The 24347-nt window shown below is 38.5% G+C and overlaps 12 protein-coding genes, 3 non-coding genes and 1 further gene across 15 annotated transcripts, besides 2 other annotated features; 8 read left to right on the top strand and 8 right to left on the bottom strand.

Annotated features, from left to right (window-relative positions):
* Positions 1-202: 202 nt before the first annotated feature.
* Positions 203-861, bottom strand: Ecym_2342 (the record flags this gene model as incomplete).
* Positions 862-2411: 1550 nt separating this feature from the next.
* Positions 2412-3808, top strand: GLC7 (type 1 serine/threonine-protein phosphatase catalytic subunit GLC7; the record flags this gene model as incomplete). Its single annotated transcript, XM_003644846.1, has 2 exons — positions 2412-2588; positions 3047-3808. 2 exons carry the CDS (start codon positions 2412-2414, stop codon positions 3806-3808), a joined length of 939 nt encoding a protein of 312 aa, XP_003644894.1.
* A 1678-nt stretch (positions 3809-5486) lies between these two features.
* Positions 5487-6095, top strand: EMP24 (Emp24p; the record flags this gene model as incomplete). The annotated part of the gene is made up of 1 exon (XM_003644845.1): positions 5487-6095. The coding sequence occupies one exon, from the start codon at positions 5487-5489 to the stop codon at positions 6093-6095; it is 609 nt and encodes a 202-aa protein (XP_003644893.1).
* A 210-nt stretch (positions 6096-6305) lies between these two features.
* Positions 6306-6568: a sequence feature (soloLTR fragment).
* Positions 6569-6717: 149 nt separating this feature from the next.
* Positions 6718-6822, top strand: Ecym_2339. The gene is made up of 2 exons: positions 6718-6754; positions 6778-6822. It is a non-coding gene; the product is annotated as a tRNA-Ser (tRNA).
* An 86-nt stretch (positions 6823-6908) lies between these two features.
* Ecym_2338 lies at positions 6909-7022 on the bottom strand. The gene is made up of 2 exons: positions 6985-7022; positions 6909-6952 (listed from the first exon to the last, which is right to left on the bottom strand). It is a non-coding gene; the product is annotated as a tRNA-Leu (tRNA).
* Positions 7023-7531: 509 nt separating this feature from the next.
* Positions 7532-7655: a sequence feature (soloLTR fragment).
* Positions 7656-7765: 110 nt separating this feature from the next.
* On the top strand, positions 7766-7837 carry Ecym_2337. Its single transcript has one exon. It is a non-coding gene; the product is annotated as a tRNA-Cys (tRNA).
* Positions 7838-8002: 165 nt separating this feature from the next.
* On the top strand, positions 8003-10330 carry RTT101 (cullin RTT101; the record flags this gene model as incomplete). Its single annotated transcript, XM_003644844.1, has 1 exon — positions 8003-10330. The coding sequence occupies one exon, from the start codon at positions 8003-8005 to the stop codon at positions 10328-10330; it is 2328 nt and encodes a 775-aa protein (XP_003644892.1).
* A 359-nt stretch (positions 10331-10689) lies between these two features.
* On the bottom strand, positions 10690-12687 carry RGD1 (GTPase-activating protein RGD1; the record flags this gene model as incomplete). Its single annotated transcript, XM_003644843.1, has 1 exon — positions 10690-12687. The coding sequence occupies one exon, from the start codon at positions 12685-12687 to the stop codon at positions 10690-10692; it is 1998 nt and encodes a 665-aa protein (XP_003644891.1).
* A 1071-nt stretch (positions 12688-13758) lies between these two features.
* TAE1 (N-terminal protein methyltransferase) lies at positions 13759-14451 on the bottom strand (the record flags this gene model as incomplete). Its single annotated transcript, XM_003644842.1, has 1 exon — positions 13759-14451. One exon carries the CDS (start codon positions 14449-14451, stop codon positions 13759-13761), a length of 693 nt encoding a protein of 230 aa, XP_003644890.1.
* Positions 14452-14716: 265 nt separating this feature from the next.
* MIC12 (Mic12p) lies at positions 14717-15001 on the bottom strand (the record flags this gene model as incomplete). Its single annotated transcript, XM_003644841.1, has 1 exon — positions 14717-15001. One exon carries the CDS (start codon positions 14999-15001, stop codon positions 14717-14719), a length of 285 nt encoding a protein of 94 aa, XP_003644889.1.
* Positions 15002-15398: 397 nt separating this feature from the next.
* SSH1 (Ssh1p) lies at positions 15399-16955 on the top strand (the record flags this gene model as incomplete). The annotated part of the gene is made up of 2 exons (XM_003644840.1): positions 15399-15408; positions 15496-16955. 2 exons carry the CDS (start codon positions 15399-15401, stop codon positions 16953-16955), a joined length of 1470 nt encoding a protein of 489 aa, XP_003644888.1.
* Positions 16956-17178: 223 nt separating this feature from the next.
* Positions 17179-18921, bottom strand: Ecym_2331 (uncharacterized protein; the record flags this gene model as incomplete). The annotated part of the gene is made up of 1 exon (XM_003644839.1): positions 17179-18921. One exon carries the CDS (start codon positions 18919-18921, stop codon positions 17179-17181), a length of 1743 nt encoding a protein of 580 aa, XP_003644887.1.
* A 292-nt stretch (positions 18922-19213) lies between these two features.
* On the top strand, positions 19214-19597 carry SHG1 (Shg1p; the record flags this gene model as incomplete). The annotated part of the gene is made up of 1 exon (XM_003644838.1): positions 19214-19597. One exon carries the CDS (start codon positions 19214-19216, stop codon positions 19595-19597), a length of 384 nt encoding a protein of 127 aa, XP_003644886.1.
* Positions 19598-19640: 43 nt separating this feature from the next.
* Positions 19641-20459, bottom strand: POP4 (RNase P/RNase MRP complex subunit; the record flags this gene model as incomplete). The annotated part of the gene is made up of 1 exon (XM_003644837.1): positions 19641-20459. The coding sequence occupies one exon, from the start codon at positions 20457-20459 to the stop codon at positions 19641-19643; it is 819 nt and encodes a 272-aa protein (XP_003644885.1).
* A 350-nt stretch (positions 20460-20809) lies between these two features.
* On the top strand, positions 20810-22015 carry AIM22 (putative lipoate--protein ligase; the record flags this gene model as incomplete). The annotated part of the gene is made up of 1 exon (XM_003644836.1): positions 20810-22015. The coding sequence occupies one exon, from the start codon at positions 20810-20812 to the stop codon at positions 22013-22015; it is 1206 nt and encodes a 401-aa protein (XP_003644884.1).
* A 56-nt stretch (positions 22016-22071) lies between these two features.
* Positions 22072-24009, bottom strand: PTR3 (Ptr3p; the record flags this gene model as incomplete). Its single annotated transcript, XM_003644835.1, has 1 exon — positions 22072-24009. The coding sequence occupies one exon, from the start codon at positions 24007-24009 to the stop codon at positions 22072-22074; it is 1938 nt and encodes a 645-aa protein (XP_003644883.1).
* Positions 24010-24347: the final 338 nt, after the last annotated feature.

Here is a 24347-nt window from a genome sequence, read left to right as displayed (position 1 = left end):
AATGTGTATCTGTGTGTGTTGCAAGTCAATCTGCCTAATCGCAACTGAATTTCCGTAAAAATACGGAGAATTAATTTTCCCGGGATCACACCTTATATCCAACATGCATGATGATGGTGCATGCATGCATAAAGGAGGAAGCTTCGTCGAACACATGAGTTAACTACATACATATATATACATACATATCATGCCGGCGGTCTCAAATATTAACACTTAACCACCCCAATCCGTACAGGCATAAAGCAACAGGATACTTCTCTACAAACCCGTCACACTTGGACACAGCACACATACAAGAATACGCCCAGTACGAACAGACAAAAAACGTCCCAACCCGCTGCAAGTACTCTGCGCGAACCCTCCAAGCCTCACGTAACACCATCTTAAATATAACAGAAAAGACCATCCGGCTCAAAATAGCATTGACTACCAGCGGGAACAGGCAATACCCAACGGTAGAAACATACGACAACCACGACACCGGCATCCCGAGCCGCACCAGCTTCATATGAACACCTAAAACCCCCAAAACAACCCAATGTAACACGAAAATCTTGGAAAACAACCCTTCCCCCTCCCAGACAACAGCAACGAAAGCATGATAATGAAAACAAGCGGCGCCCACAGATCCGTTATGCTCTGCCTACTATCACTGACTATCGAAAACCGACCCCCAATCACAGGGAAATTCGGATACACAACTTCCCTCAGCCGCGAGTCGATCTCATGCACATCCCGCAAAACAGTAGCCCCTACACTCTCATCCAACGTACCCCTTGCACCAACTTCCCCGGCCCCGCCGTACTCCTCAACCACCCCCTGGCTCTCAATGACATCTGCTTCAACACTGTCACTCATCCCTGCACATTAAAAACAACACTCTGCGCACGAAGTAAAAAAAGCTTTCTCTATCTATCAGAAGGAAGGCAACAAGTGTTTATAATCAATGACATACCAAAGGTATACCTTTCAGAGATTGTTCACGCAATTGTCATTCATCATTTTTTCTACACATTTTGTCGACAGAGAAAGCACGGCCGCGCCTGCGGCCGTCCACCGGTTTCGAACACGCGCCTGCACATGGCCCCGCAGACCAACCGGCGCAATGCGCTGGTCCCCCAACTGCGCCACCGCGCCCCCAAAACTGCAGTCCCGTTCTACACCCGCACCCACATCACAACCCGCCCCTCGGTCACGCCACCCGCCCCGTTACCCTCCCCTCCAATCACTCCACACGAACACGCCGCTGCGCGTAAACAAAACCTTTTCCGTCGCCTCGTTGGCCCACCGCCCCCTGCCTCCCCGCGCTGCCGCTCTGCAGTCCCTTCTGCGCAGCCCAAAAAAAGAAACAACCCAGATCCATCTATCTCTCGCTTGTGTAATGCCAGAAAAAGCAACCCCGGACCAATCATGTGGCCGAATCTGGCAAAAGGGCCGGCGTAACCCTCCAAACAACCAGAAACAGACGCTGCCGCTCTTTTCCTGCCTCCATCCACAGCGTGTTTTTCGGTTTTTTCTCGTCTTCTTCTCGTCCTTCGTTCACCACTTTTTTATCTATTTTATAAACAAGTTTTGTTTTCTTTCCCTTTCCCACATATACATCCAGTGTTGTTATATAGCATAGTTTGTGTTTGTTTCAATAGTTTTAAGAACGCAAAAGAAGAAGAAGAGAGTGTGAAGAGAGTGTGAGAAGAAGAAGAAGAAGAAGAGAAAAAAAGGAGGACGGGAAAAAGACTATATATACTATAGGAATATAGAAAGATAGGGAAAAAACAACAAGAGCTAAAGAAGAGCGAAAATAGAGAGATTGAGTTTTTTTGTTTTTCTTTAATAAAAATTGATTGTATTTTCGGAAAACGAGTGTTTTTTATTATTTTATTTTATTTTATTTTTTATTTTTTTTCCTAAAAAAATAAAAATAAAAGAAAATAGTATATATATATATCAAAAAGAGCCAAGGTTTGCTGTTTCTCTGAGGCCAGACTGGACTTGAGAGGGAGGATTGTGTGAGGTTTGAGAGACGTATAGTTATAATATTTTGTCTCTGTTTTCCATCCATCCGCCCAACCCAAGCGTATTGTTTTGTTTTGTTACCCAGGGTTTTTTTTCATCATTTTTCATTTTTCATTTTTAATTCCCCCTTTTTTGATTGTTTTTAATTAAATCCTTATTTGGGTTCCAAGATATAGAGTTTCTATACACTCGCACCGGTTCCTTCATCTCCTCCCAAATCGCATACGCATTTTTTGTCAGAACGGTACAACAAAGCAGAGTTTTTACTTTGTATACAACACCACCACCGCCAACGAATATCTTCTTTTTTTGTTTGAAAAAAGAAGAAAGGGATAGAAGGTGTTTTAATTTTTTACTAATAATACTTACTATATTATTTTTTTGACAAAAGAGATATGGAAACGCCTCCTGTGGATATTGATAACATCATTGACAGATTGTTGGAAGTTAGAGGGTCTAAGCCTGGACAGCAGGTGGATTTAGAGGAACATGAAATTCGGTATCTATGTTCGAAGGCACGGTCTATTTTTATTAAGCAGCCGATTCTACTTGAGCTAGAAGCTCCTATTAAAGTATGTTAAAAAGTTTTAGAAAAAAAAATTTTTTTTGGAACCAGAAACAAGTAGTTCTGTGTTTGTTGTGTTGTTGGAGCGGGAGGTTGAGCGGGTTGAGGAAGATGGTGTAAGCGCGACATAGATGTGATTCCTTTACTTTCCTTTGTTCTGTATTTTCGTTTCGCTTTCTTTTAACAGCGCAAAAGGAGGGTTTTGTTTGTGTTGTGTTCCTGGACAACAAAAAAGAGATCCTCCTCCTCCGTTTTTTTTTGGTCTGCGTTGCGATGATGCATCGTCGTAATAATAACCATCTCTATAATCTAACACACATGCACAAAACTATGTGGATTACAAAAATGAAATTTTTATCAAGAAAAAAAAGAGAGAAGCAGACTCGGGTGGTTCCTCCCAAAATGTGGTCTCTTTTTTTTCATGCTATTTTCTCCTTCAATTTACTAACTTTTATCTCGCTATAGATCTGTGGTGACATTCATGGGCAGTATTACGACTTGCTACGTTTATTTGAATATGGTGGGTTTCCTCCAGAATCCAACTACCTCTTTCTAGGTGATTATGTTGACCGTGGGAAGCAGTCCTTGGAGACGATATGTCTACTGTTAGCTTATAAGATCAAATATCCAGAGAATTTTTTTATTCTTCGTGGAAACCACGAATGTGCGTCTATCAATAGAATTTATGGTTTCTATGACGAATGCAAGAGGCGTTATAACATCAAGCTATGGAAAACCTTTACAGACTGTTTCAACTGTCTACCAATTGCTGCCATCATAGACGAAAAGATCTTTTGTATGCACGGGGGTCTATCTCCAGATTTGAACACTATGGAACAAATTAGAAGAGTCATGAGGCCAACAGATATTCCTGATGTGGGGTTGCTATGTGATTTATTATGGTCTGATCCGGATAAGGATATCGTTGGTTGGTCTGAAAATGATAGAGGTGTTTCTTTTACGTTTGGTCCAGACGTAGTTTCGAGGTTTCTACAGAAGCAGGATATGGAGTTGATCTGTAGAGCGCATCAAGTTGTGGAGGACGGTTATGAGTTCTTTTCCAAAAGACAGTTGGTTACCCTATTTAGTGCACCAAACTATTGTGGTGAGTTTGATAATGCGGGTGCCATGATGAGTGTTGATGAGAGTTTGTTATGTTCCTTCCAGATTTTGAAACCGGCTGTGAAACCAAGTGCCGGTAGAGGCAAACCAAAGAAGAAAAAATGAAAGTTTGTTTTTTTAACTTTATTAAAGAGAAAAATTAATAAGGTGATAATGACACACTGAAACAGAGATTGAGATTGAGATTGAGATTGAGATTGAGATTGAGAGAGGTTGAGATTGAGAGAGGTAGGAGAGCTTTCGCATATACACACATATAATGCAGCACACAGAGGTATATTATTATTATATTATTATTATTATTATCATTATATTATTATTATCATCGTTATGTACAAAAAGGGATACAAGACTTGGAAAAGAGAGCGAGAGACAGACAGAAATAATAAAATGAAATAAAGAAACCAAAGTGGAGATTTGTGGCTTGATAACAATTTTCAGGAAGGTGCCATATTATCGGGTCCATGTTCGATATTCCAAATGAATCCCCGTCTTCCCCCTCTCCCCCTCCCGTTTTTAATGGCTGGTGTTTCTGCTGTTTATTGTTACCGTTATTTCTGATCTTGGCCTTGTTTTTTTGTCTGTTTTAGCGTCTGCCCTTTTTACACAATTGAAAAAGTCTCACCGAATCTACTCCTCCCCCCCTCTTTCTATTGAATCACCTTCACCACCCTCATCATCGTGACCATTGCCAGTCTCATTCCACCGCACTCCACCTCCCCTTTTGTTTTCCCTTTTTTAATTTTACAAAAAATAATCTATTGTTTTTATTATTATATTTCTGTTTTCCACATCAATATTTTCTCATAACCCGGCCCCAGCTTAAACTGACACAGTAACATTATTCGATAACCTTATATTGAAGAAAAAAATTTTTTTACAGGAATGATGAGAGAAATAGATGTGTTTCCTGTTGTTGTTTTATTTTATTGGTTATATTTCCCCAGCCGCTCGCCGTCCCTCCTTTTCTTGATTTGATTCCCTGCTTGAATCTCTTAAAATCCGATTGCCTCCTCCACCAACGCGGCCATATATGAGAAACTTGTATTTATAACCTTTTCTATATCTGAGATGCCAGCCTACGTACGTTTCAGGGAATCGAAAAAGGAAGAGGGCACCATATATTGTTTGGAAAAATAGGGACGTAGATCGTCGCCGTCATCGTATATATAAAGAGGAAGCGGGAACCGCACACTGTCTCTATGCCGCCCATCACGAGCCCATGCCACCATCCATCCACCTCGCCCCTCCTTTCTATTATTATTCAACGCCGGATTATTCGCCGTTCATCACAAAATATCATAAATTTTCCAGCAACTCAGAACCAGAAACCTCTAAACCATATTCATATACGTTTCCCGGGTTTATAGTTTCTTTCATCCTCTGTATTTTAGCTTTTGTTAAACAAACCTCGAGATAAGTTTTAAAAAAATTCCCCAAGATTAAATTAAATGTCCTGTACTTTCATTTCTAAATAAACTAAGGAATAACAACATATTAACTACTGAAATTGGTATCCATCAATATATATATATATAGATATCTACCCAAGAGACCTCTGTCATCCTTCTCACTATTTTGGCTATAAATTTTTTTTTTTTCGCTTTTCATTTTGATATTGAGAGGAAAAAAAAGTCTCCCAAAAAATATATCCTCCTTTTTTATGGGAGACGTGTTTCTTCTTTAAATCTTAAAGCCATTTTTATATGACCAATATTTTAGTTGTTCAAATCAGTTGAAGTTATTGAAGATCAATTTAGTGCAGTATCCCTGTAACCAAAAGATGAAACTTTTAACGTTTTTTCCTTTGGTTTTAATATCCTTGTTACAACTATCTTCATGCCATAATGTTCAATTACCACCATATGGCCGTCGGTGCTTTTTCGAAAAGTTAAGTCGTGGTGATGAACTGTCCATTTCTTTCCAATTTGGTGATAGGGATCCCCAATCTCGTGAACAACTAACGGGTGATTTCTTCTTGTATGATAGTGGTGATAATCAATTGACTGAAAAATTAGGCGTTTCTCATGGCGATGTTGCTATTCGTGCTACTGCTCCTGGCAAATATACTTATTGCTTCGATAACCGAAAATCCGGATCGCGTACTAAGGATGTCAGTTTTAATATCCATTGTATCGTTTACGTTGATTTAGACGATCCTAACTCTAATACCTTGGATGGTGCCGTTAGAATGCTATCTAAGTTAACTAGAGAGATAAAGAATGAACAGAGTTACATCGTTATTAGGGAAAAGACTCATAGAAATACTGCAGAGTCCACTAATGATCGTGTTAAGTGGTGGTCTATCTTTCAACTTGCAGTGGTCATTGCACAATCATTATTCCAAATATATTACTTGCGGAGGTTCTTTGAAGTTACTTCCTATGTTTAGAATAAATAAGTAAATAAGTTAATTAATTACCACATATTGCGTTGCACCTTCCGTCTTTTCAGATTACATGTATGTGTATCTACATCGTCCAAGCACGCCAATGGCTTTGAAATATGAATTACAGCACTAGATGTTCACTTTTACTAAACCTAATGTAAATACATCTGGCAAGCAAGACGCTTCAAGCTTTAGATTTCCAAAAATAAAAACTGTCACGTGCTAGCTTGGATTTCTGGTCACGTGCCAACTAATACTTAGGTTGATGATCAGTTACTGTTTATATAGTCTCTAATCTGGCTCAACTACCCTCTGGGGATCTAGCTGGACCTATATCTAATCTAATCTAGCTAGTTTGGGTCTTCTTATATAGTTTCTGTTGTCCTACTTAAGCTCTCTTGCTTACTTGCTATGCAGATTCCTAGCCGATAACAGCTCAGTGGTTATCTTGACACTTCTAACAACTCTGATTCGCTGCTTCTTTGTCTTGTTATCGTGACTATCAACATGCTCCTTAGCCTGACTATCATAACTATCGGGATGCTCTTTTGATTTTACGACATTTACGACAACTATACTGTTGTTTATATTGTAAATATTCGCCGGTCGACCCAATAAATTGTTGGTCAAAGTGGCCGAGCGGTTAAGGCGGTGCCCTGCTATTCGATCTGTCGAAAGCGTTGTCAGGCATTGGGTTTTACCTTCGCAGGTTCGAATCCTGTCTTTGACGGCTTCTTTTTTAAAAGATATTTGTGTGAACATCCAAGTATGAGTTGAGAGTGAAGACAAAAGCTTGGCAAAAAGAGTAAAACTTAATGGTTGCGAAGAGATTCGAACTCTTGCATCTTACGATACCTGAGTGTCCGGCCCCCTGCGGAGCCGTAAGCGTACACTTGAATCAGGCGCCTTAGACCGCTCGGCCACACAACCTATGCAAAAGTACACATAGTTCTAGTTGAGCCCTGTTTCATTGGTACTGTCACATGGCATGTTGTCGTAAAATCACAAAAGCAGGTAGGCAACGATAACCAGACAATGAAGCAGCGTATCAGAGCTGTCAGCAGACTATAAAGGGTAATTAATTAACTATTGTGAGGATATAAGCTTTTGAACCTACATATTGGTTGCTTTCATGATTTCAGGAAGTACAGCAGAAACTATATAAGACCGAACTAGCTAGATTATATTAAGAGTTCCTCCTAGGACACCAGAGGGTAATTGATCCTTATCAGAGACTATATAAAGTTACTGATCCTCAACTAAAGCGTAAGCTAGCACGTGACCTCAAGTAAGTGGCCCTTGACACGTGATGAAAGCGACGATCCCAACACTAAGTCGAATCAAGGCTTTCCTGCTACAATACCACACACTGGCACGGTTACAGGTTTACCTTAAACTGGATCTAAGATGAAAGATAGCACCCACGGTATGCCTGCCAAGAAATGCTGAGGGCCACTAGTCCGAGGTCACGTGCTGGATGGAGTATCTCGTCACGTGCCGCTAATACTTAGGTTGATGATCAGTTACTGTTTATCTAGTCTCTGATCTGGCTCAACTACCTCTGCTCCTTAGTCTGGTTATCTTGTCTTCTAGCATCTCTTTTGATTTTACGACCATGTGACGTATTAGAAACATAATAACGATGTTGTAAAGGCGCAGTAGTTGTTGGAGTTGCTCGTATGGCGCAGTGGTAGCGCAGCAGATTGCAAATCTGTTGGTCCTTAGTTCGAACCTGAGTGCGAGCTCTTCTTGGATATTCGATCAGTTTTTTGTCAATATTTTTTTTCATTTTAAAGGCTTTTCTGGGATAAAGAGAAGAGATACCATACCACACGACTCTTTACCTTGTAATAATACCAGCTTATGGCCATTTTAGGAAAATTCAGTGGTCCCATGCTTGCAGCTACAAGATGTCTGAACCCGATCTTGATGGCTTGAGTCAGAGTTTTACGCAGTTACTGGAGGAGTTCAAAGATTCAGTTAATAAATTCTTTTCCATGCCAAATATTGTAATGGAGGAAAAGGAAAATGTTCCAACTGTTTCACAAAATGAGGTTTTATCGTTGTATACAAAGCTAGATCGATTACTGAGAGAGCTGTCTCTGTGTCGCGTTTATGAGGCAAGCGTGCAGGAATTGGATAGTGTGAATACCAGGAAAAGGAAGAGATGCTATCAGTTGATGTCTCAAACAAGAGTTTATAATTTAATGTGGAATGTAGGATTAAAAAGGCTAGACTCTGTAATTTCGGGAGCTGTCTCGGAGGTGGACCTCACCGGAATTGCTGACAATGTCATGGAGACCCTTGGAGAGCGGTTCATTGTGAATTTAGGGGAAACAGCAGCTGCTATTGAGAAGCTTTGCACTGTTTACAAGTGTGTTGATAATTGGAATCCATTTATGATTCCCGGATATCCAAAAATTATAAATGTGGATCATTTTTTGGTTAAATATGCCTTACACCAGTACGAGAAACTGTATAGTGAACTTGGATCTGAGATATTCAAGAGATTGCTTTCTTTCGTTATCAATCAAGTTCAGACTATCAACGTGCACTCTAAAGATATAATGCCGGCTATACAGTGTACTTCTTTGAAGGTTGAAATAGAATCATTATATCGTGATTTTAAGTGTCCTAAGCTTCCTGTACTGTTCTACAAGTTCATCACTCATAATGTGGAATTAGCTGACGGAAGCACTTTTTTGCAGTTCTTTACTTCGCAGTATCTGAATATTTATCGGGATCACAAGAGTCCGGACGATGAATTTTACCTTGAAGCACTTAAAGATCTTTTGAAACTGACCAGATCGCTTTTCGGTACTGATTTTCACAAGGTTTCTAAACGGATTTGTGATAAAATACTAAAATCTACTATTTTAACTCGGGAATGTTTGATCCCCTTGGTAGAAACCAGCGTTTCAAAGGCAAACATAAAGTCAATTTGGCTTATTATATACACTCACATCAACGCAGGTGCCTTGGAATCCTGTAAGGAAGCGTTTTCTGTCAGTCTTCGATCAGTCGGAAAATCCAAATGTTGGTCTATTTTTCACCAAGTGCTAAATTTTGGTCGTAATCAAGCATATGCAATCCAGATAAGGTCGTTCTTATGGGAGCTATTACAAGAGAATTTTGAAGGTGATCTGAACTTGGTTGAATTCCTGGCAAATGATATGGATGTATGCATCAAGAGATTTATGGAGCGTATCCGAGCCAAACTAGACGCCAATATTGAAGTGTCAGCGAAATGTATGGAAGCTAAATTTTATGAAAAGATTTTCAGTGAAATAAGGTCTATATTGGAGGTTTTGAGTGAACTAAAGTTATTAGGCGTATTCATGCCAGTATACTATGAAAAGTACTGGTTTAGGAGAATAATATTAAATGGTCGTGAATACAAGAAATGCATTGATGAGAAAATTGTCCTCATGGAGGATGGACTTGAAAAGCTTGTAGGGCAGAAGTCAGCTTTGGTATCTTCCATGTTAGAAGTAGTGGCTGAAATCAAGAAAAATGGTTGCTTTACTAATATCAATAACATTGATACAGTGTCGATCACAATACCCCGGTCTGCTGTTCCCGAATCATTTTTGGATTATACTGTTGAGATCAAAACCTTACCAGCTGATTTACAGAAAACATTAGAAGAATTGAACTCCTTAAGAACTAATTCATCATCTCCTATTGTAACTCAATCTCAGTTTGCCTTGCACCATTTAGAGGTGGAAACTCCTTTTACATTTCCAGACAACTCGAAATTCATTCTGGATGTAACAATGGTACAGGCTTGTATTCTGGATTATTTTAATGATCTGGATCAAATAACTGTAGATCAAGTTTCTAGAAGATATGGTATCGAAGATTTCGAATTAACAATGGCGATGGAATCGTTCGTAAGCATTGGTATGGTAAAAAAAGTTGGAAACAATTATAGATTAGACTACAATTTTACCCCTAAAGGTTCTGCCAGTTCTTCTGGTAAGCGGCGTGTTCCATATTCTGGTAAGCGGCGTCTAAAGTCTGTTGAGAAGAGAGATTCAACATGGAAAATAGAAATATTGAGAGCTGCCCTAATAAGAACATTAAAATACGGGCAGCGGCATATGACATTTAATGAATTGAAGGCAGAAATTTTGAATCAAATTTCAGGTTTTAGTGTGGGCGAATTGAAAATAGCTGTAGATAAAAGCAAAGATTACTATTCGTATCATAACGGTAAATATAAATTTATAATATGAATAGTTTTATTAGCAAGGTATTTAGGGTATTTATAGAGGCTTTGGGCTATTGTAACTCTTCGATTCAGGTACTAAGTAATTTATAAGCTGGATGCGTGTCTACATAACCCAATACAGATGGTAAATAATGAAAAATCCTATAAATCAGCTTTGAAACTGTGGTGCTAAGATCGAGTTAAGTAACCGCTTTTCTATCCCTTGCCAAGGCCTTTCGTTATAATCTGCTAATTTTTGTTACAAAGATTCTATATATAAGGCTATAGCAAAATGGTCAGTAGGAGAGCGTTCTTCTCAACAATAAAATATTATAAGATCTTATATACTGATGTTAGTCGTGTAATTCAGAGGCAACTCAAGCATTACTCTGGCTCAAAAGCTTGGTCAGCTACATCAAATAATACATCCATAACGTTTATTTGATGATTGACATCATTGATATCGTCGGTTTTTGGAGGAACTATAGTAGGTCCCCATATAATACACAATGCTTTCCGATTCATTCTATTTTCTTCTTCACGATCTAAAACGCGCTTCAAATGGAAGATTAATGACCTTAAAGTCCAATATTGGCAATCCGGTAATTTATAAATTAACCCGTGTAAATAATTCTTCCTTGTAGTCGGGTTTTCAATGGACAAGCATGTCGTTAATTCGTCACTCATGGATCGGGATAATAGCGGGTCCGGCAAACTCGCAAAGAAGGTTTTCAACAATGACCCTACAAGATATATATCTGAATCAGTGTAATTTTTAGGTGGTAATAGCATGGATATATTTGACGGGTCCTTGTCTATATCTTCGCGCAGTCTGCTTACATCCAGAACATTTGCAGATCTGCGATAAATTCCTTCTAGATAGAGACCATACTTGTCCACAACATAAATGCATTGACGAACAATAGCTGGTACCAAATCTTGCTCATATTCCAATAAGTCCTCCAATGGAACAGAAAATGTTTTCATATTGTTTGAAACTCCAGGAGGTAGTGTATTCATACTCTCCGCCTTAGATATAGGACTTTGAGAACCAAAGGTAGTTACAATGGATGTTACCAAACTAGGTTGGCTTTGGCCACCTTTCCTCGAACCTGGATCTAAAGTTCCAAATTTACCCCTGGTCTCTGGAATTTTATCAGCAGCAGCTATTAGCATTTTCGAATTTTCAGGCTGTTGAGGCCCAGAATTAAGCGGGAAGCTATTTGGAGTAGGTGATGATTTCGCACTCGAAGATGTTGGCGGAGATGGCTTTGAATCAAATGGAGATTCATTACTAGTCGAAATAACACGTTTAGGTAAAGTGTTCGTAGTTAAGTTAGTTTGAAAAGAACTAGAACTGGAGGATTGCGTGCTAAATATTCCTGATTTAATCATAGCAGGATGTTTTCTATAGTCCACAGGGATTAGACTCTTATTGATGAAAGTTCCATTTTTGCTGGTATACTTCGATAGATACTCAAATAAGTCCAACTGGTTATTCATCGACGATGCATGATCTTTCATACTGGATAAAGTGGTTTCAAATGGAATAATTGTTACTCCACTGTTTAAAATCAGATTCTCAGTCCAAATAGCATACTTCTGTAACTGAATGGATACTGCTGTGTTCAATTCTAGAATCAGATCTTTCAGTTCAGTCACAATCTTTGGGCGTTCATTAGAGATATAAGTGTTTCTTAATGAAGTTGAATAATCCACCTTTTGTTTATAATCAAGATCTGCTGTATCAATCTTCCTTAACAACTCTTCTTCTTGTTCCCTGGTGGTTCTAGAACCTCTCAAAGTTAGCTTCGTTTTTGCAGGGTCGACCAACTTCAACTTCTCCCAATCTTGACATAGCGCCATGTACTTACTCTTCGCCTTTTCTGCACTGTGAATAGCGTCCGCAACTTCTTTCTCAAGCCGCCTGCTATTTTCTTTCAATGTCTTCCTGATTTTAGTCATCGTTGCCAGTAAAGCTGATAACTCATCGTATATCTTTTGCAATGCTGACACATAAGACATCTTAACCTTTGCCAATTTACCATCATATTCTAAAACCTTGTGCATACTAGCTTGTAAGCTACTTGCACCAGTGTCAGGAAAGAAGTTCTTATACGCCTTTGACATCTCTTGCGCATGTTCCTCTTCCAGAATATACTTCTTCCTCACAAATTTCGTAAACTCCACGCACATCAATAAGGACATCTTCAACCGGTTCAAAAGCGCAGTCGGAGATACGTCTGATTCCATTAGTTTTTGTATTTCTGGTGCATTCAACAGCTCCATAGGGTCCCCCAAACCCTGCCTCCCGCCTACCTGCACCTCATTCTTACCCTTCTGAGCAGGAACCCCTTCTGGTTCTTTAACAGTCTGTGACATAGCCTATCACCTTGCAAATAATCAAGGAACTTAAAATAATCTAATCCGTGTGTCCCTCCTTATACTTTTTCTGAAAAACCACTGATACCTCTTGCTAATTCAATCTCCCAAATTCACCTTGCAAGTAAACTTCTCAGTTTATACAACTATTCCAAAATCACTCTTTTTAGCTATTTTTCGATTCTGTTTCCCACGGATAATGCTTATAGTTTGTGACACTAGCAACTACAAGCCCATATTATGTTCCGGAAACCTGGTTCCGTAATCATGCACAGACAAAACAATGAAATTGCTCGAGACCTTTGCATATTACAATCGTCCAGGATGACGTGTCCCTCGATGTCACGTGCTATGTGTTGCCTGAGAAGCAATTCTGCACATCTTGCGCATGATGCAATAGAAGTATCGCTCTATGGTTACGTGAGATAACTAACATTCAGCTGCGCCACTTTGGGAGACTGAGCACCAGCCGCGCTAACTATTTTCTATATCAAATTGTGCATGCTTGTTCTTGCCTTCGAGAAAGCCCTAATTGGGAACCTTCCTCGAGCGACGAAATGAACATCTGTAGGTTGAGAAATATTTTTCGTTGTATATAAAGAGGTCTCGAGCGTGATGGAACAATGGCCTAAAAAGCGGGAGTTTGAAGATAGTTCGATATAAACTCGGGGCTGTTTTGTAGTATCTGACAGGCGCTGTTTAATCTTGATCGGGTTATATTGCGGTAATCGCGTACAGATGTACGGGAGGCAATAAACTCTGCAATCAAGAATCGATCATAAGATATTTTTATTCTCTAACCACAAGACTGTATCTGTGATGATAAGTTTAACCAATGCATAGTTCAACTGAAGCTTTATTAATGAAGATAACAATTCCATCGAATTTAGTCTTTCGCTCCTATCTGAGTTGCAGTCGGGTTTAGAGTAAAGAAATGGATTTTTGTGTTATGCCCTGCGATCGCGGTTAGCACGATGGGGAGGTTGGAAAATATTTGAATATCGTAGTTCTATTAATTACATATCTTGTTTTTATATGAGATATACCAGAAGGACGTGAGCGAAATGCTGCTCATGGATTTTGGGGCTTTAGGGCATACATTTTAACAGGATAAAGTCCTTCAGGTAGACCCTTTTGTAATTCCGTGGCGATGAGCTTCAAACCTGCTCGCGCAAATAGAGATTTGAACTTTTCGTCGGTTCTTGTGACAGCACTGTCTAGTGGGTCGTAGTCGTCCTCTCCTGTGGTATTATTTTCCTTGACAATGATGGTACCGTTGGGTTGGAGGCCCCCGATGCACCGTTTAAAGAAGGACACCAGCTCATCGTCAGGTAAATGGCCAACACACCACTGGCACCAGATGAGCCAGTATTTGTTTGCGTCCGGTTGCCAGCTTTGCATTCCAACTTCGTAAATCTCACCAATTTTGCCTTCTTTTTTCAAACCCTCTAGTTCTACATGAGCCTTTTCTAAAAATGGCTTGACAGGCTCTACAAGGTCGACCTTGTCGCTGACTTTGCTGAGAAAGTCTTTTGTAACACGACCAATGCCTGCTCCAATATCAGCGCTGTATTTAGGCATTTGTTCTGGTGCCACCATTCTGGATTTGAGTTTGCGTAAGAAATGCATGGATCCATGAACGTCCATTGTGGGGACTGGTGTGTGCGGACCGTAACCTCCAAGAACACCGTCCACCGTGGCTGGGATAGAACTCCAATATTCTATAGAATGCTCGTAGTCGATATGTGAGTCTGGTAGTTCCATAGCTGCACTGTTGCTCAATAACTCTGTAATAACCCGCGATATAACTTGCAACCGAGTTGAATTTGTTTAACTCATCTTAGGTAGCTTGGTACATTTTTCATTTCATTTCATAACCTATCTATGAATTTTCGGAATATTCATCCATCACAAAACTCAGAAGAATGTACCGAATTGATTAACTTTCTTATTATATACATATATATATATATATGTATACATAATCATATATGCTTTAGAGTATTTCTAATAAAAATTCATCATCTCATCAATGGCTCCACGAATAAATCCAACCAACCGCACTTCTTATTTGTTCATTCCAGATGTCCTTCATAGTCTCCTTGTTGCTCCGAACAACATACTCTTGCATACTGGTATCAGCACTCTCTACTGGAAGTTCTAATTTACGATTAATGATACCAGACGTCTGAGTGGAAACACGATACCATTCTGATTCCTTATATAATGGTCTCTTAACGGCATAATAGTAGTACGACGTACCTATAACTGTAGCTATTGTTACAAATGACACAGCTCTTATGAACCTTGGCATTTTGACTTCTTAGAGCTCTATAGCAATTGAAATTTCTGACCTATACCCGAAGTAGTCCTGTGACCAGTTGTTTCTTTGTTAATGCTTATTATAATAAGGTAGGTATTACCGTTGATGAGGGGAAAGCCAGTAAAATTCCAAGATTGCTTAGAGTGTTACCCGGTCTTTTTATATCCGGGTAATGTTGAAATTTTTTCTCATTGTACTTTGTAGCTTCTGGACAGCGAACTTGGCTTCACAATATTAGTAGCAGAAGACCCCATTGGGATCGTTTAAATATTGTCCTTTAGTCCTCTGGGTCTCGATCCTAGGCAATTCCTTTTCTATTTGTTTGAAAGCATATTGTTAACGATCGCACGCGTTTCATTTCTACAATTTGGTATAATTTACGTCAAGCATGGCAGGTTGTATGTATCTCTCGCACTATAATAGCATTTTGCTCCTGAGTAATTCATTATACATCAATTGAGATACTAACTTTAACTTTGATGAAGTTCGGTTTATCGATGCCTTTAAGCCCTTTTTGGCAATATTGCCTGAGGTAGAACTTCCTTACGAAAATATGGCATTTGATGATAAAATCGTTTATACACTGATTTCTGCTTTGATATACATATTTGGTCAGTTTCCATTAGCTGGTATTTCTAAGGATTCAAAAGTTAAGGATCCATTGTATTTCCTAAGAAGTTCTTTTGCTGCAGAACCGTTTACCTTGATGGAATTTGGTATCTTTCCTCCTGTTGCAGTTGCGCTATTCTTCCAATTGTTGGCTGGTATGAAGATAATCAAAGTCAATTTTAAAGTAAGGCAGGATAGGGAGTTGTTCCAATCTGCTATTAAGGTAGTTTCCATTCTTCAGTATGCTGTACTTGCCAATATTTTCATTTTCTCAGGTTACTACGGTGAAAATTTGTCTGCGCATGCTATCTATCTTTTGAACATGCAACTGGTTGGTGCTGGGTTTGTTGCTACTATGTTAATTGAAGTCATTGATAAGGGATATGGGTTTGGTTCAGGTGCAATGGCAATTAGTACTATAGCTGTTGCTACCAATCTTGTTGCAGACATATTTGGTGTGTCACAAATAGCGATTAATACTACTGAGGGCATAAATGAAGCCCAAGGCGCTTTGATCAACTTAATTCAAGGATTTACGTCTAAACATAAAACTTTCCTTGGTGGTATTATCAATGCGTTTCAAAGAGATTACTTACCCAACTTGACTACAGTTTGTTTAGTGTTAATCATCGCGGCGATTGTTGGCTACTTGCAAAATTATCGTTCCGAACTTCCGATTAGATCTACTAGAGCAAGAGGTATGAACAACGTATACCCAATTAGGCTTTTATACACTGGTGGTCTATCTATTTTATTTTCCTACTCCATCCTCTTTTATCTTCATATCACCATGTTTGCCGTTATTCAACTGGTGGCTGGTAACGATTCTCAACACACTATTTCCAAGATTTTGGGCGGTTACAAGACGGTTAATGGATTACACTATGTTCCAAATTTCCCCTTGTCTTTATTTGCACCACCTAGATCTTTGATTGACGGTATTACCAGACAACCGTTAAGTTTTATTACTTTCACCCTCTTTATGGTAATTACCGGTGTATGGTTTGCGTCATTCTGGCAAGAGATTTCAGGCTCTAGTGCTCGTGACCTTGGCTTGCAATTTAAAGAACAAGGAATTACGTTAATTGGTCATAGGGAGCAGTCTGTTGCCAAGGAATTGTCAAAGGTTATTCCAGTAGCTGCTACTTCTGGAGCGGCTGTTTTAGCTCTATTGGTCTCAGCTGGTGAATTAATGGGTCTGAAGGGTGCGGCAGCAGGCATCGTTGTCGGTTTGACTTCAGCATTTGCCTTGTTGGAGCTTATCACTATGGAATTCCAGCAGTCAGGTGGACAGAGCGCCTTAGCTCAAGCGCTTCTTGGCGGTGGAGGTTTCTAATATGCATTGCTAGATGATGGATACGTAAGTAATTTTAATGAACCTTCTCTTTTAAGTTTATATTATTTACTATTATACATAGCCCACATTCTCCTCTACTGTTATATTTTCCATACTAATCCTTTTCAACCTTATTCTGCAATTATGGTTAGGTTAGAAGGCAAACAACTACAATAGCTACCATTCGAGACAATAGCTATAGGTCTGTGATTTATATATAACCCTAATAACAAACAACGTATGGCTGGTCTTCATTGATAGATATAGTTTTGAAATTGCAGTTTAGATAGTATATGGACTTTTTTTTCAACAATATATTGTGTTTGCGTAAAGACCTGATAACAGCTTTGAAAGTAGTTTCATTGGTAACCGCCAATGTATAAATCATGTCTTGCCATTTCCAACAGCTACATCTGGAGAATAACTCAACTAAGACAATTGCTTGCCATATATCAACATCCAGCAACACACTGGTATCAAATGAACCCTCGATTATTAGACGATACAACTGAGGTTGCGCCTCCAACCGTTTATTCTTAAAAAACTTCATTTCTAGCTCTATTTTTTTAATATACAGCTCTAATTCTTCCTTAAAGTATTCTGGAATCCTCATTAACAGTTTATCCGTCCTTTCAACATAATATTTACAAAAAAGATTTTTGTCAAATACCCTTAGAGATATTAAATACCCGTTAGCGCTGTATAAATTCATATTCTTTGATATTTGTACATCTTGCAAAAATCTCAAGAATTTTTCATCGTTTTTAAACCAATTTGAGATTTGGAAATATTCACTTCTATTAGTGGTCGCATTGTTCGTTTCCAATATATGTCTGTTTTCCAAATCTTCCCCAATTCTATTAAAAGTGTCATCATCACAAATGACTTCTTTAAGCAGAAACCTCTCTAAAAACATATCAAATATTTTAGGGCGAATTCCAGTTATATTAATGAAGCGACTTAATTCATAACCATTTTTGATGCTTAAAGTACCTTTATCATAATTACAAATCATGTAATTGAAAATGTGCTTGATAAATAGAGGATGATCTATTGTGAACGACTTAAAATATTCATAAACATCAATCGAAAGCGAAGCATATTCTATAGTAAACGCAATAAATTCTTTAATTTCAACTTCTTTTTCGCGCCTAGAAATGGCTTCACAGGCATTTTTGTAAGTGCTTATCCAAAAGTCCTCAAATTTAGCAGGATGGAGGAGAGGCCTTATCGCCAAAAAATGGTAGTTGTAATCACTAATGTCCTTAGTCATATAAAGTATCAATTGTGATTCCCAAATAGTGGTGTCTTCGATGGATTTGGAAATAGCGTTTTTCAACCTAATGCCTGCTATATCAATAGGAAGCACCACTTGCAACGTTAATGATAAACAAAAAAGTGCATTTCGTGCTAGTTTAAAATATCTTGGAATTCCTTTATGGCCATAAGCAACAAAACACTCCTCTGATGTATTTATTACGTCTTCAACGACGTTTTGCATACAACTGTCTGCTGGGATGATTTTCGGCCTTGGTAGCCAATGAGGCCATTTCATAAATCGTAATCCCCATAAAGTTTCCATCTGAATGTGAGGATGCAAGGTCTCGTTAAAGATTTTTCCAATCAGAAGAGGAATCATTCTGAAGTACCACCAACTCCTAATGCTAAAGAAAACAGCCCTTGTGTCTATTTGAAACTTAGACGGATGATTTAATGCATGCTCTATGGTCTTGACCTTCGTTATATATCTCGAAGAAATAGCTGTCAATTGACTTTTATGAATATTAAAAACATTATCACATGAATTATTCAAATCCATCTCGATCCCTGCAGCTATACTCTCGATTAAGATAAGCAAAAAGGCATCAAAATCCCTATTAGAACATTTGAATGTGGAGATGAATTTATGCTCTTCATCCAATTTGCAATTCCAGTACAAGTTTAAACCCTCAACTAAATCATTCATTTCACTAAAATTGGCTTCATAGGTACAGACTTATTTTATGACTCGAGAATCATTCATTCGTGTTGATTATTTCTGATCTTCGAGCTATGTTCAATCAAATTCATTAAATTTGACCGTTCTCCAATTTTAATTTCACAAATTTATATAGTCGAATAATATTGACGTTTTGTGTTGAATATGTCGCTTATATTAGTCGACGATATTCTATGTACTTCGTGCAGCGACCAAGTAGAACATCAACCCTATTAGAAACGTCTATTGATAAAAGAAAGTAGGCACATCAGACCGTGCTATGTCAGCTAAATCTGAAGATCCTGCGATAACTTTAGCAGAGGCATTTAAGAGGAAAGGGTACTTAGACAAGTTAAAACAATCTATCCTTACTGATGCGCTTTATGCAGACGGTAATACTGAGGAGAATTTAGAAACTCTAGTTAAAAAAAGAGTCCAAGAGTTGATAAAAGATATGGTTCACAAGGATGAAAGTTTGATATTTAAAAACAGGGGCTCCACGAGTGCTTTATTAGAGGCGCAGCTATTTAGAACAGGCTACGAAATGCTAAAAGACGATCGAGTAGATGTTGATAAAATTATTGAAGACAGGCTTGGTGATGAAGAATTGGTATCTAAGATTAGATCCTTGCTAATGGAAATGCACGCCAGTAAATCAGAATGAAAAAAGGTTATATTCATCATTTAAGGTCTTAGACTTAAACGACTTAGCCTTCTTGGTTTACATAGTAAAGCAAGTCATCACAACGGCGACTTTTAAATTTACGTCCAGCACGATCCGTGCTTCTATACTTAAAGCGATCACCGATAAGGCTGTATTGTAAAGAGCGATCATCATCAATTGGGACCTCAAAAGTGAATGTGCTACCCTTTTTGGGGATGCATTTTATCGTGTCAACTAGCTTGCCCTCACAAATCATAATAAAACTTTTCTGTGCATCCCATACAACAATTCCCTCGATTCCTTCGAGATTTTTATTGCGGCTTTTTGTAACTTTCAATAGGCTACCGTTATAATCTGCCATAGATAATTTCTGCAGGGCTACCTGCCCATTCATCGTTATGTTCCCATCAGATGTGACTTTAAAATCAAGGAGTTCTTTGATGTAATTGCACCATAGTTCCTTATATGTAGGTTCAAATTGCTTGTAATTCGGCAGTGAATCACGAAGAGCTTGATTGTTCAATTCTAAAAACGTTTCCAACTCCTCACGGTTTTTAAAGTTCTTTTCGTTGATAATTTTCTTAGCGTAGGAACCAGCAACTCTAGATTTATTAATATATTCTTTAAGAGCAATCTTCGAATTTTTATTGATATTACTGTAATTATCCTGCTTCACTTGCATATTGGAACCACTAACGTCTAATAGGTTGACTTTTCGCTTTCTTAATCTCCTACCAGATCCTCCATCAGTAGGTTGTAACATTAAGGTGTCTAGCAGACGCTTGTCATGTATGGGCTTGGATGGGTCTGTAAATGATTTGGATAATATGCATTCCTTAATAAACGGCTGTACTCGATCCATGATGATATATAACTTTACGCTTGCCTTTTTGTTTTGCCTAATAGTATGACAGTTAATGAACGGTGGGCATCTGTTGAAACAGACGTTTTGAATTCCAGTGATTTTTTTCAAGACAATTTGTCTTGTACAAGATCAATTCATTAAAACCAATACCACGACAAAGATTAATTGCTCTACATCTGAAAAGCCAAACCGGTTTTGATCATAGTTTCTTGGTCCGTTTGAAAACTTTATGTCCCTGATTTAAAGATTGGGTTGGTTTAATTCTGTTGAGATTATAGTTTTCGTTAACCATTTTAGAATCAATATCGATTTTTAAAGCTATTTAACAAGAACTCAATTTTGCCTGGATGATAAGACTGTGGTCTAGGGTATCTTTAATCAGACCCAATTATTCTGCTAGGTATATCAAAACTAATAATCCACCTATTGGAACCGATAATTCAGAAAGTAATGAGCTTAAGGAACTAAACCACATGTACATTAATATGTTTACACAAAACTCGACAGAGGATTCCGTCGATAGCACCCATCTAAGTGATCTGGAAGAATTAAATAAGGAAATAAATGAACTTTACAGTATACCGGTATTGACTCCCGATCAATTAGCATCGAAAGTGGCTAGCCGTGGTAAGTTTATTATACGCAGTGTATCGACGGATCCTTTTTTTAACCTTGCACTGGAAGATTTTATATTCAAGCATACGCCGATACATAAAAGCTCTCAATCTATTACTGATAGTTCCACTTTCCAACATGAGCGATTGTTATTCTATGTGAATGATAAATGTGTTGTTATCGGTAAAAATCAAAACCCATGGAAAGAGCTTTACCTGTACAACTTAGTTAACAGACAGTATGAATTTGTTCGTCGTAAGTCTGGTGGTGGGGCAGTTGTCCATGACTTGGGTAATGTCAATTATTCTTTTATAACTTCTCGTGAAAAATTCGACCGTGCATTTTTCAATCAGAACATAGTAAAATGGTTGACACATTATACTAAAGATATTGGTATGAATGCTAGAGGTGATATTACGTTATCGGGTAAGAAAGTCAGCGGAAGTGCATTTAAAATTGCAAGAGGCAAAGGCTACCATCATGGCACGATGCTTGTTTCTTCTGAACTTTCTGAATTTTCTGGACTCTTGAAACCAAAATCAATCGATGGAATTAAGTGGGAATGCAACAGCGTAGATAGCGTTAGATCTCCAGTTGAAAATTTAGAAGGTAAAGGTATAGATAATGTTGATCAATTCTGTGATGTTTTGACCAATGGCTTTAGATGCCTGATGCAGGAAGATGTCCCTCTTTATTACTGTGATGAAACAAGTTCTACAACGGAAATACATGATGTTATTGAAGAACTGAAGAGCTTTAAGTGGCGATACATGACAGGGCCGAAATTCAAAGTTCATATTGGTAATTCTGTGATACATGTTGATAAAGGCCTGATTACGAAGAGTGACATACCCGAAACAGCTGGTATGACTTTCAATGATTTTGTGCATAACCTCAATGATAAATTATACAAAGACTATACAGCATATGATATATAAAGTTACTTGATCAAAAACCTGCCAATATTCTATCTTAAAAGGAAAATGGTGTGATATTAATTTATTTGTTTACATTTGGTAACTTCATGATTTTGCGGTAATGCAAATGCAAAATCCTCTACGTAGAGAATTCCCTTTCTGTCCACAAGATATAGTTTATGACCATCTAGACTGAACCGCATGCACGCAGCTTCACGTGCACGGTATGCATTAGCTACAACATCTACGGTTACTATCCTTCTCGTTTCATTCTCAGTCATTGTTGGTGCAAATAACAAATAAACCGTACCACTTCTATCTACAAATGCTATGGCGTCACTTCGGGGAGATATTTCACAATTATGAATCTTCGAATCAACTTCATCTATACGCATTAGCATTGTGGGTTGTGCAACAGTTTGGACACCATTTATGGTTTCAATCTTCGTATTAATCACAATTGGAGGAGAATTGAAGGCAACAGATGTGACACACATCAAATTGGGATTATCTGGAAACATCTTTGTGGCTGTTATGCCCTCTGACTCCAAGGATGTATCAATCGATCTCAAAGACTTCATTACTAACCTTGGCTCGTTGGATTTTCTTAATGATATTACAAGAAATCGTGATTCCAGTGCTGTAGAGCAAGACAGATACTTCCCATCAGAAGAAAACTGCAGCGTGTTAATAGGATCCCGGTAGGGTAAAGCAATAGTTAGCTGAGATGAGAACTGAAGGACACTGGATTTCCTCTCTATATGTTGAAATAATATTAAAGCTTGTTCGGTATCACTAGTCTTATCCTTCCCTGTAATGCCACATGAAATAATCGAACCGCTCGGGTCGAGATCGATACATCGAATCGGAAATGAAGAACAATATGTAAATACCGGTTTACCCCCTTGGGAAAGGTCAAATACACGAAAGTAGCCCTTAGTCCCCGAGATTACAAATACATCTTTAGCCAATCGACAGTACAGATGTTCCCAATTTCTCAAAGCAGCCTGGTTAAGGTTTGTTGATGAGTCAGAAGATTCATTCGTTTTTGGATATAAAACCTGTTTCTGATCTACAGGTTTCTTTAGATTATTGAAATCTGGTCCATAGTCCCCAGAAACGTTTCCACAACACAAAAGTTCCGGTTCTTCTGTATTTCTTATATTGTAAACCTCCCATTTCGTTTCAGAGATCAGTGCAAATCTAGCACAATCATTCGATATATAAGTGTTGATGAACAGCTTTGACTTGGTTTTCAAGAACTTTGGATGGGTATTAAACTGCATCCGTTTTCGATACATAGGGAAACATTTTGCAAAATAAAACTCTCTCTCTTCATCCAATAATGACTTTGGCAATTGCAAAGAGAGCGAAATTGTGGGATGCACGCCCGATCGCACACTATTCAACTCATGGTCCTGTAAAGATAAAGTCTTGGCGTTAGAAGCGCTATCTAATATTAGCGCTCCAGTTGGAACAGACGGAGTACCGCCATTACATCCCACTGGAAGTGCGGCCGTTGAGGGTAAAGTTTCTATGTCCTTGTTGTGGTTGATCACAGCCGGGACATTACTAATCTTCGTAGCAGCCTTGTGGAACAATGAAAGCAGCGACTGCTGCTTCCCCGTCTTCGCTGTGATCTCCGTACTAATAACTGACTCGCGATCTCCTGTATCCTGCAGTTCACGTGTCTGGTTGGTTCGGTAGAATTGCAATTGATGGTACAGAGACCTCAATGGTAGAATCGGACCTACCAGTGACACACCACGACATTGGCAAATAGGACATGAAATATCCTGCTGCACCCCACCTCCCAGCTCTCGTTCTACCCTTCTCATAAGTTGTTCCGACACTATACAGCCGCATTTCAACATACAAGCATCTGGAACTATATCATACTTCACCTTACAATAAAGCAATCCATCAACTTCAGATCTGTATGTTGAAATAAGATCGCTTGGTAAAAAAAGATTCTGCTCCAGATCCTGTAGTATCGATCCTAACATTATTACCATTATTTGTACTATTATACCCTATTGTAAAATGAAAAATAAAAATACAATCGTATAATAACGTATATCCCACTTATCAATAATCCCTGCAACCTGACTCATTACCAACCACACAAAACAATGCTAGTTTCTGTATAACAAATATAGCTACTAGTTTTAAATGGACTACGCCTTATCAACACTCTTTCTAGGCCTATAATTGTTCTTTTTTGCATTCGGTGAATGGTACCCCTCCTGCAAGGAAGACCAAATTTTATTTTATTCCGGTGGTTTTTTAAAATAAGGTGATTTTCAAATAACGGCGACGCCTTTGAAATTTGAGCTATGATGCTATTGGAACT

Source organism: Eremothecium cymbalariae, chromosome 2, assembly GCF_000235365.1.
Source record: "Eremothecium cymbalariae DBVPG#7215 chromosome 2, complete sequence".
In the NCBI taxonomy this organism is placed as follows: domain Eukaryota; kingdom Fungi; phylum Ascomycota; class Saccharomycetes; order Saccharomycetales; family Saccharomycetaceae; genus Eremothecium; species Eremothecium cymbalariae.
This window is presented reverse-complemented; position numbering and strand designations above follow the sequence as displayed.